General features: G+C 33.1%; 1 protein-coding gene across 9 annotated transcripts in view; it reads left to right on the plus strand.

Annotated features, from left to right (window-relative positions):
* Kdm6a (lysine demethylase 6A) overlaps window positions 1-12066 on the plus strand; it is a 176854-nt gene that overhangs the window by 140912 nt on the left and 23876 nt on the right. For all 9 annotated transcript variants that reach the window (XM_042683584.1, XM_042683591.1, XM_042683583.1 and 6 more), the window contains 6 exons: window positions 2988-3117; window positions 4750-4855; window positions 6637-6842; window positions 8666-8730; window positions 8806-8880; window positions 9907-10055. In XM_042683584.1, the coding sequence (XP_042539518.1) occupies window positions 2988-3117; window positions 4750-4855; window positions 6637-6842; window positions 8666-8730; window positions 8806-8880; window positions 9907-10055 (731 nt within the window). The remainder of the gene's footprint in view (window positions 1-2987; window positions 3118-4749; window positions 4856-6636; window positions 6843-8665; window positions 8731-8805; window positions 8881-9906; window positions 10056-12066) is intronic.

Consider the following 12066-nt stretch of genomic DNA (forward strand, 5'->3'; position numbering starts at 1 on the left):
GAGTCCAGAACTTAAAAGGATAGCGTAAACACAGGTATAAAAGATTTGGCTGTGAACTTTCCAACCGAAGATTTCAAGTAGAAATGGTTCTACTATAGAAATTTCTTTACCAAATGATGTGGTAGAGAAATTTTGAAAGTAAATTTCTGTCAGTTGGGCAACGATTAGTTTCCTTCTCCTCTGCTTAGCTGAAGGAGTTTCAAAATGAGAGAAAAGGATTTATTATTTTTAAAACTTTTTTGTTACTATGAAGTTGATGTGCAAAGGGGTTGTAAGTCAAGTAGAGTACATTTCTTTTTGCTCAGTATCACCCCTTCCCTCACTCACTCACAATTTTCCCCTCTCATCCCCACCCACCAGTTGTATAGTTCATGGGGAGAAAAGGATTTAAAGTGAGATAAATTGTAAATCCTTTCCAACGTTTGCTCTTTTTCCTTTCCTTTTCTCTTTCCCCTTTCCCCTTTTCCCTATCTCCTTTTCTCTTGCCTCTTCCCTTTTTCCTTTACTTTGCAGTTTTATTTATTAAAAGTTCATTATTTGTCTTGAGGTACACTAACTAGTATTCAGAAGACAAAATCTCTTCTTAGTATCTTTTCACATCCCTGCCCTTTACATCAGAGTTTTAAGTACAACACAACAGTAGTAACTATATGGATAACTATATTCATCACTTCCTTCAGAAAAACTCTCATTTGCTCCAGACTTGATTCTATAGACAGGTAGTCAATGTATAAAACACAATTAGAACCCACTATTCCAAATTGTTTCTCAGAGTACTTTCATTTCCACATTGTATAACTTTAAAATTCAATGGTTATGTTTAGACTGGTTCTTGTTTATCTTAATATTGTAATGGTCACTGTTACATTATAAAAGACAGTTACTTTTGCTCTTATGACTTAAAATTGTAATTGCAACATTCAGGCGATGGAATCATTATCAGCTCATAATCATGGCTCAACTTTTCATTTTCTATTTTAAAAGTTAGACAGCAGTGTTTTCTATTGTTGTACTTTGCTCTTTGCATTTTTAAAAAAAGTCACAGTCTATAGAAACGATAGACAGTCCCACTAATCTGTCAGACAAGACACTATTTTTTTTAGTATTGTTTCAATATCCAAAATTCTAGAAACTTAACTCTTGGGACCATATCTAATTAGGGTGAGATGGTCTTTTATGATACAATAGTTTTAATATCTTTTGTAGAGTATTAAAAAGTAATTCCATCTCCTTTTTATGGAAAACCAATTTTATGTATGCTGAGTTATGTTTTGTTTAAACTGTAGAGTTAAAGTCCAGTACATATACAGTTCAGCATGAACCCTAATTATTGTGTTGATTATGTATGGTTTGTTTGTTTTTTAATTCAAGAATTGGACTTGAACTCAGTATCTGACACTTGTTATCTCTCATTGGTTGGCACTATATGACTTAAGCCATGCCTCCAACCCCTTTGTGTTTTGTCTTACATTTACATTTATATAACGATATTGCTTAGATTTATTTCTTTATCATCATTCTCTACCAAGATTTTTCTACATGCTAATGGCAATAATTCCATGTTTATAAATTATTACCAATTTTATACCTAAATGCACCCAGCACTCTGCTTTGTGGACAAATGTTAAAAACTGATAATGGGTTGACTATTCATTTGTTTAACATTTAATGTTAATTGTTAGTTAAACTTTAAAAAATTCAGTTCAATAACTTCCACATACTTTCACTGAAAAGTGAATTATTTTAAACTTATTTTACATTATTCCTGCCGTGAACTCCCTTAGTTTAACTTACAGTTGTAGTTAAAAAAGTTAACATACCAATGGTACAATTTAGGATAACATCTCAGCAGCTTATAATAGTGGAATTTCAAACCTCAGTTTTTATTACTGTCAACCAAACAGGTGGTTTGTAAGATTTTTCAGTGTAACAAAAACAGAACAAAATTAGAAGAATTAATTTTGTCCCAACCTGGATTACACTGTAATTTGTGATGAAAAATTTGTGGCGAAAAATTGCTAAGTCCTCCAATAAATGAAGTTACAAGTCTTTGACTTAACACAATAATTATAATACTCAAATTCTCATTTGAAATTTTAATGTGTTAAGAATAGTGAATGCTTTATTGGTGGTTTTTCGATTTGTTATAATTGGATGAGGTAAGTTGGTTAATTAGCCTCAAATGGATTGAAAGCTCAAGATTTATTACTGATTTTTTTAAGTTGGGTAAGGAATTGGAAATTATTTTTTACATGAAAAGTTATCATTTGGGAATAATTGTACCATGTTGTAATCATTTATAATTTTAATAAGAATGCTGTCTTTATCAAAGGAAAGACATCTTAAGTATTAGTAAGTTTTATATATATATATATATATATATATATATATATGTATCATAGAGAATGGACAGCAACTGTATGCATTGTTTAAAAACTGATATAATTTGTTGGAAATTTTAGTGGATTGTAGTTGCACAAAAATTTATTAGCTAGATTTTATTAGCTAAGAAGTTGTATATTAAAAGAAAATCTCAGGTTTGAGTTCTTTATGAGAGGTTAAGATATTTTAGTTAAAATTACTAAGAGGCATTGAAGTAGATGCTTTATTTTTCACTTAATTATACTCTTTTTTTGGGGGTTGGGGGTGGTCAAGCTAACATTTTAACATTTTGATAGGACAGAATCTTATGGTGAAAAGGAAATGGAAGGTCATTTGTTCCTTAGGTGAAGAAAATAAATTGGAAAATTACAAGCAAACTATATCATCAGTAATCCACGTGTGGTACATTTATTTTTCTTCAGTGAAAATACAAGAACCAAGGTTAATATTTGCTCAAATTAAGAGTAACTCTTAGATTTTTTCTGATAGATCCAAATTCAATGGATATGTGCAAATGCTTAGTCATTTAATGATGACATAATTCAGGACTTTTTCCAATGTTTAAATAAATGTACAACTGATTTATTCCCCTTTCTTTTTTTAAGGAATCTAGGTAAAAATGGCTTATCTAACAGTAGCATTTTGTTGGATAAATGTCCGCCTCCAAGACCACCATCTTCACCATATCCTCCTTTGCCAAAGGACAAGTTGAATCCACCTACACCTAGTATTTATGTGAGTCTGAATTGACTGACTAAAAATCTGTTACATGACTGTTTACCTGTCTTTCATAAAAACTCTCAGTATAATGCCCATTAACAAGCATTACAATTATTGACAACAATGTGGATTTTTGTATGTGGGGGGGAAAGATCCATCAAAAAGTATAATAACATTTTGTAAGTGCTTCCGTTAACTGTCATTATATTTAGAGTAGTGAGAAATGCTTTTTTACTGCCCTGATTTTGAGGATGTTATACAAAAAAGCTGAAAATATAACTGAGTATACTAGGTTTAACATTCTGATACTTGTTTAGACCTTAATGTTCATTCTGTTGTATATATGAATATAAAATGTGACAAAAGACGAAAGTAGCTAAAAATCTTGATAGGTTATTTAAAATGTTTTGGAACTAGCCAGGTGCAAGTAGGTCACATCTGTACTCCTAGCTACTCAGGAGGCTGAGATCTGAGGATCTCAGTTCAAAACAGCCTAGGCAGATATTCTTATCTCCAGTTAGCTACGAAAACTAGAAAATTAAGCTGTGACTCAAGTGACAGAGCAGTAGTTTTGAGCAAAAAAAAAAAAAAGCTCAGGGACAGTGCCCAAGCTCTGAGTATATGCCCCAGGACCAGCATAAATCAAATAAGTAAATAAATAAATAAAATAAAATCTAGATATTAGTTTTACTTTATAGAATTTTAGACACTGGATATAGGAGATTTGTGAATAAAAACAATACAAAATAGGGCTACTATTGCATTTCCTCCCAATGTCCCACTTATACCTCAAATGGAAAAAATTAACTGACTATATGGTTATATACTGAGAATGATCTTGAATCTGTAAAATGATACTTAAGCTTGATTAAAACTTTTTGATTTTTTTCTTTCTCTCCCTTACTCAGTTCTCAAAAAGAGCATAACATGAAATACACCATCTTAATTACTTCTGAATAACTTCAGTGTTAAGTATATTCATGTTGTATAACTTATCTCTAAAACTTTTGCCAAACTGAAAATCTATCCATTGAACCATCTCCTTTCCTCACTTCCCTCATCCTTTATGAATTTGACTACTTTAGATGCCTTATATAAATAAAATCATACAGTAGTTGTCTTTCTGAGACTCAACTTGTATCATTTAACTCAGGGGAGGGGAACATCTAGCCTGCAGATTGTATAAGATCCATGAAGTCATTTTGGTCTGACAAGACAACTGCATGTGGGATTGAAAATTGGATAAATCTAGGGTACTTTTTCATACAAAAATACCTGCTAACATCACAAGGTCAAGTGACCTTTTTTAGAGAAAGGGCTCCCCACCCTTGATTTACCACAATGTCTTCAAGATTTATCCATGTTATAGCCTGTTGTAGGACTTTTTTCCTTTTTAATTCTGAATGATAATTGAAACATTTTGATTTTAACAATGAAATTTTGTACTTATTTTGTTCAGAATATAGTAGAGAAGAGAAATATATGTGGTTTCTGTCTAATATAATAATCGAAAGATATGATAGCAAATAGAAATAGCACATAAAATACATTATTTGAATTGTGGTATATAATGATTGTGAATCTCACACTTCATATTTAAATAAAATCTCTTTGCCTGTAATCTAACCACATGTTTTCATTTTACAGTTGGAAAATAAACGTGATGCTTTCTTTCCCCCATTACATCAATTTTGTACAAATCCAAACAACCCTGTTACAGTTATACGTGGCCTTGCTGGAGCTCTTAAGTTAGGTAAGATTTAAATTAAAAAAAAAAAAAGAATGTTAATTGTGTGTGTGCCCATGTACTATATTTGATTCCTTTTCCTTAATTACAGACTTGAAGATTGAATTCAGGGATAGGCAAACCTTCTACCACTTCAACTATATGACATACTTTATGGCTTTTAGTTTTGTTGTTTAGATAGAGGTTTTATGCTTTAGCCCAGGTCAGCCTCAGACTATAATCCTTCCATCTCTGTCTTCAAGTAGCTGAGATTGTTGTCATTCACCACTATGACTGGCTCGTTTTTCTGAAACAGAGTATTGCTAATTTTTGCCTACACTGGCCTTGATCTATGATCCTCCTGTTACAGTCTGATTAGTTAAAGACATGTACCCCCAGCTGTAGCCAAACCATACACAGACAGACACACACACACATGATTTGCCGTTTCATAAATCAGGTAATGAGTACATTTCTCTTTTTGAACAGTGTCAACCCTTCCTTCTCTTTTCTCCAATTTCCCCTTGTGGTCCCTACCTACAACTTACATACTTCATTTTTCACATAGTGTATGCTGAATAACATGATTGCATTTGTTTTGTTAGGTTTTCCCCTGCCCTTTCTGCGCTGGCCACCTTCCCCCTCCCGTTTACCCCCCCATAAAAAAAACCCCAAAAGCGAAAAGAAACACCACCAACAACAAAAAAACCATTTCCTGAAATTTGTTTTAATAAATAGTATTTTAACTGTTCAGAGAAGTTAAACCTTTGGTTTCCTGACTATTTTTTTTTTTTTTTTTGGTGGTTGTGGGGCTTGAACTCTGGTTTCCTGACTATTTGTGTATGAATGTTTAGAGCCCTGTGTAGGTTATCATGTCCAGTTTTACATTTTAGATCTAGCTTCCACATATGAGAGAAAACGTGCACCATTTTTTTCTTCTGAACTTGCCTTGCCTCACTCAGCATGATTTGTTCTAAGTCTCTTCATTTCCCTGTAAATGTCATATTATTGTTTCTAATGCATAAGTAAAATTCCATTGTGTATGTATACCACATTTTGTTGATCCATTCATCTGTTATGAGGCACCTGGGTGTTTTTGTAATTTGGCTATTATGAATAGTGCCTCTGTTGACATGGATGTGCAAGTATCTTTACTTAAGCTGGGTAGATAAGAGTCCAACTAGACTTTTAAAACACTGGAGAAAGACTTTTGTTCCTTTGCCTCTTCTACTTTTTTCCATATTTTCATTTTTTCATGTTCCTGTCTCAGACAGAGAGGGAGAGAGAGAACCTTACTGCCACAGTGTATAATTTGAATATATGTTTTTGAAATTGATTACTGGCACTTTGGGGATAGTTTGTAAGTTTGTTTTATTTTGGTCTAATCATATAATTATGACTTAGAGTAATAGGGGAATTTCTTGTTAAAAATTAGCATACTTGAGCTATACAAAGGAAGATTTCATTATGATAATTCCACAAATGTGTACAATGTAATAGAATACTTTCTAAGATAAAATTAGAAATTAGATAAAATTTGGTATTTTTCCTAGCCTATATGATCAGAAAAGAAACTTAGACCTTTGGTTTGCTTATTTCTCTGATGGGGTAGTATGACAGGTAGATTCAGTATGTCTTTGGTGTGAATTTAACATGTAACTCAGAATTCTTTTTTAAGCTTTTTTTTTTTAGGGAACTGGGTGAAGTGCTACTTCTTCCCCCTCTTTCTTAAAAACCAGGGTGGGAATACTTTAAAACATAATCCTACTTTTTATTTGCTAACTACTTTTATTAATTTTTAAATGAAGACCTGGGACTTTTTTCAACTAAAACTTTGGTGGAAGCTAACAATGAACATGTGGTAGAAGTGAGGACACAGTTGTTGCAGCCAGCAGATGAAAACTGGGATCCCACTGGAACAAAGAAAATCTGGCATTGTGAAAGTAATAGATCTCATACCACAATTGCTAAATATGCACAATACCAAGCCTCCTCATTCCAGGAATCATTGAGAGTAAGTATTGGCTTTTTGGAGGGTTTTTTTTAAAGTTGTTTTTAAGATCAGGGCATGTTCCTTTTATAAGCATTTTATTATTTTATGCTAACACCTTGTAAGTGCTATTTAGTATGCTTTTAGTAACTGTCTACGAGTTGGTATAGTAAATGAAACATTGATATTGGAGAAATACAATGAGATGTGTCTTTCATTTCTGAGATATTTCTGTTTAGAACCAAGCTTCTTTAGCACTATTGACATTTTGGGCAGAATAATTTGTTACAAGGAGCTGTCCCTGTGTGTGGTAGGATATTTTGTAGCATCCTTGGTTTTTCAAAAATACCTTCAGACATGCCAGATATCCCCTAGAGAGAAAACTGTCCCTCTTGATAAACCAAGTCTTAAGTTTGCTTTATGCTTGGCAAAGTACCTTATTTTACTTTTTATTCAGTCATTATTACCTGATAGGCAACAATCCTAAGGATGCATTAGTGTTTTTTTTCTACCAGTGTTAGCCCATGAGAGCATGCTGTGAAGGAAAGGTGTAAACGTAGGAATTATTTCAAATTATGCCTACACTGTACAAATAAACCTAGTGAAATTTGTCCTACAGTCATCATGATTCATAGCAAATTTGTAGTCCATCTAGATCTCTGTAGTTTAAATTTGAGGATATTTCAACTACATGCCCATATTCTGCATATGAATAGCATAAATAGTGAGCAAAATTCAAAGACTATCAAAGGAAAATCTGGAAAACAGTTAAATTTAATTACTAAATATGAAGGAATTCATAACCAAAGAAACGATTGCTTAGTAATATTCTTTGCAGAATGTCAAAAATTTGGCAAATGTTCATAAATTGTACCTTTAAAAGGACGGGAGACAAATTGTCAGTAAGTATTAACTCAGGAAAAAAAAACACGACAGTGCTGAGATGATTATGACAAAAGTAATGCTTGTGTTCAAAAGTACCTGTATTTATCCAACACTTGTAAATATGTTATTTGTGTATAATCCATTATACATAATGAATTTCTTCCATGTGTCAGTAATCAAGAACATGAATATCACACGCATGTACCTCTGCTAGCTTAGAACATTTAGTTATGGTTGAGACTTACTGGGCCCCTCGTCTTTCCTTAAGTTATTTTTTTTTCCTCTTTGTGAAAATAAGGCAATATAACTAGACATGAACGGCTGTTGCCTATAATTCTGTCTATTTGGAAGGCTAAGAATGGGAGGATTGAAGTTCAAGGCCACTTAGGCAGAATAGGCACAGCAGTGTTGGGCCTGTCATCCTAATCTATGTGAGAAGCTGAGATTTTGAGAATCATGATTTCAGCCTGAACAGAAAAGTCACCAAGATTCCATCTCAAGGGAAAGAAGTTTGACTTGATGGTACATGCATGTTATTCTATGACAGGAAGCTTAAAATAGACAGGTCACAGTCTAGTTGTTACTTAGGCAGGAAATGAGACCCTATTTCAAAAATAACTAGTACAAAATAGGGCTAGGATATGGCCCAGCAGTAGAGTACCTGCTTACGCAACCATATGGTCCTGAGTACTACCCAAAACAGAAAGGAAAGAGGTACCAATATGATCGTGTGTAGGGGTAACTTTGTGGGAAATGGAGAAAGTTGAATACTATGCTAAGACGATTTGACTTTGCAGAATTTTTACGTGTAAAAGTCTGATTAAAAACTTAGTTCACAAGCATAGATAATACCATTCAAACTAGGTGTGAACTGGTTTTTGTTTTTGTTTTTTTAATGCTAAATTGGAAAGGACAGCCAGTTGTGAAATACTAAGCTAGAATGCTTTTTGCTTAACCTATAGGAAGAAAATGAGAAAAGAAGTCACCATAAAGACCATTCAGATAGTGAATCTACATCTTCAGATAAGTAAGTCATTTTCAATGTCCACTTAGTATTTCTGTTTAAAGGTAATGATTTTAATATTATATCTCTCTTCTTAAGTTCTGGGAGGAGGAGGAAAGGACCCTTTAAAACCATAAAGTTCGGGACCAACATTGACCTGTCTGATGACAAAAAGTAAGTCCTTAGTAGTTACAGTTCTATGAATTAATGCAAAGAGGTATCCTCAAGATTGAAAATTGTTTGCAGTTTCTAATTCTCTTTCATTCTTTGCCACTTTTCTAACAATTAGATCCCCCCCTTTTTTTTTTGTTGGTTGTGGGGTTTGAACTCTGAGCCTGGGTGCTGTCCCTCAGCTCTTCAGCTCAAGGCTAGTGCTCTACCACTTGAGCCACAGCACCACTTGCCACTTTTTCTGCTTATGTGGTACTGAGGAATTGAACCAGGGCCTCATGCATGTAAGGCAAGCACTCTACCACTGAGCCATCTTCCCAGTCCCCACTCCTGTTTTTTAATAGAGGGGTTGTGTTTTTTTGTTTTGTTTTGTTTTTTGTTTTTTGTTTTTTTGGTTGTGGGGCTTGAACTCTGGGCCTGAGCACTGTCCCTTGAGCTCTTCAGCTCACGGTGAGCGCTCTACCACTTGAGCTATAGCGCCACTTCTGTTTTTCTGGTGGTTAATTGGAGATAAGAGTCTTAAGGACTTTCCTTGCCCGGACTGGCTTTGAACTTTGATCCTCAGATCTCAGCCTTCTGAGTAGCTAGGATTACAGGCATGAGCCATTGGCTGGCCTTGAACTCATGTCCTTCTGCCTCAGTCTCACAAATGCTGAGATTACATGTATATGCCACAAAATCTGGCTAAATTATTTTCTTTAAGAATTTCATGAAGTTTTTCAAGGCCATGACTTTATGCTTAATTACACAATCATAACATTATTCATTTTAATTACACGAAGTAAGATTATATAAGATGCAGTTAATTATACAGCACAACTATAAAAATCATTTTCATTCAATTATTTGGTCTGTAAATTTTAGACTTTTAAGAAGGTTTTTTTTTAAGTAAAACTTTAAGCAAGTATTTCATACATGAAAGCAAAATATTGATTTAATCATTTTTCTGATTGTAACAGCATAGAAGGAGTGATTAACTTTGAGAAATATTTGAAGCATGGCTTCACTTTTGGTCTTATTTTCTTACAGGTGGAAGTTACAGCTACATGAGCTGACTAAACTTCCTGCTTTTGTGCGTGTCGTATCAGCAGGAAATCTTCTAAGCCATGTTGGTCATACTATACTGGGCATGAACACAGTTCAACTATACATGAAAGTTCCAGGAAGCAGAACACCAGGTAATTTTTATATCATGCAATTGAAAGAATAAAATGAGAAACATGAAAAAGAACCAGAACTTATTTAAAATGAATACAACTAGAAAAGAATGGCTCTTATAAAATTAGAGACTTTAATAGTGGTCAAATTAATTTTTCTCCCATTTAGATTATCTGTTTAACAGTAGTGCATAAATAATAATGGCTTGTTCTCTAGTAAAGAGGTTATTGGAGTACTTGGGAAGAAAAGTCCCTATAACCTAAAGACTTATTTACCCCCATCTCCTTTAGGGAGTACAGTGTTTTCTATACTTTCACTATTTCTTCTTTTTCTGTAACCACAATTATAATAAATATGTATAATTAGTTGGATATGGTGGTGCATGCCTTGGAATCCTAGTACTTGGAACACTGAGCTAGGAGGATCTAGAGTTCAAGGACAGTCTGGGCTCCATGATGAGACCCAACCTCAGGGAAAACAAAACAAAACATGACGATATAAAATCTGAATAATATCATGACCGTGAATTTGTGTGTGTGTGTGTGTGTGTCTAAAACAGTTTTCATTAAACAATACATTTTTCTAATCTATTCCACTCTTTCTATTTAAATATTTAAAAAGAAAGCAGTCCTCTAGGGATTATAGTTGACAGTTTTAAAACCCCTTGATTATACTGATGACCCATTCTGGTATTTAGTCTTTTCCACTAATTAACTAATTTGACTTGTCATTTTTGGCATTCCTTCCCTGAATTTTTTTCCTTCTATTATCAAATTAATTACCTTATTTTCAACCTTCACATTTCCATTTGACACCAATGTACCATGTTCTTTGTGTTTCTTTGGGTGACATGAGATTTCATGGAGTGAATTTGAAATAGTTAATATTATTTCTACAGCCCTGACACTGATCTATTAGAAGAGATAACTGATGATAACCAGTTTTGCTATACTGGTATCTATAGGCTGCATATCTCCCTCGGGTGCTTCAGTTTTCTACTGGCTGCTGTGAGCTTAATGAATCATAGGTTAAGAATTGTTTCAAAATGTGATTATCCTGCTTCTGGGTAGCATAGGTCAGTGATTTCCATACCTGGCTGTTCATTTGAATCTCCTGATAAGCTTTGTAAAAACAGATAATTGATCTCTAGGGATTGAAATCCAACTATGAGTATTATTAAACTATGAAACAAAAAATGTTCCCCATGGGATTCTAATTTTATAGCTAGGGTTAGAATGAATCATTGGTTAATAGATTTTATTCCCTTGCATTTGAAGCCTACTTCTGGATATTTTATCCACAATTATGTTATCCACACAACAATATAAATATTGGGCAAGCATTTTGAACCCCCCACTAGTTAGTTTTATTTTGTATTTAGTATCAGACTGGTTCTATTAAGGCTCATTACAGTTAAAAACTTTTCTTCCATCCAGTTTGAATTATTTTATGGAATTTTATTTACTTATTTATATTCTTTGTGGAATAAAGTTAAAAACCATCCTTTCTTCATAGATTGCTTGTCACTGAGGCCTGAATTATTTTGGGCTTACTTGTTTGTCATTTTAATTTTCCAGAATTGACCTTTGTAATCTCAAAAGGTTCTCTGATGAATTTCTTTAGGGTAGTAGGGTTTATATTTGAATTGAAACCTTTTTATGCAACTACTTAAAGATAATTTTAAAAGATATAATTTTTAATTAACAAAAGATTGAAACATTGAATCTTAAGAATTATTGAAGTCAAATAATTTTTAGAAATTATAGTCATGTTGAAGTTTTAAAATAGGTGAAGTTAATTTTAATCCATTATCTGAAAAATACAAACCTGTAATTATTAAAATTGCGATTTTTCATTTTTCATACTTAGTCTTTGAAATCCAATGCAAAAACATCATTTTTCAACTCATATTTCAAATCATTGTCATACTAGGCATGTTCTTATAAGAAATGTATAGTTTAATCATTTCAGTTGAGTTTTTAAGAGCCATTATTATGAGTATGTTATGGAATAAGTACTCTCTTTCCTGGA

Source organism: Dipodomys spectabilis, unplaced genomic scaffold (genome assembly GCF_019054845.1).
Source record: "Dipodomys spectabilis isolate Male_0828 unplaced genomic scaffold, ASM1905484v1 ptg000082l, whole genome shotgun sequence".
Classification (NCBI taxonomy): Eukaryota; Metazoa; Chordata; class Mammalia; order Rodentia; family Heteromyidae; genus Dipodomys; species Dipodomys spectabilis.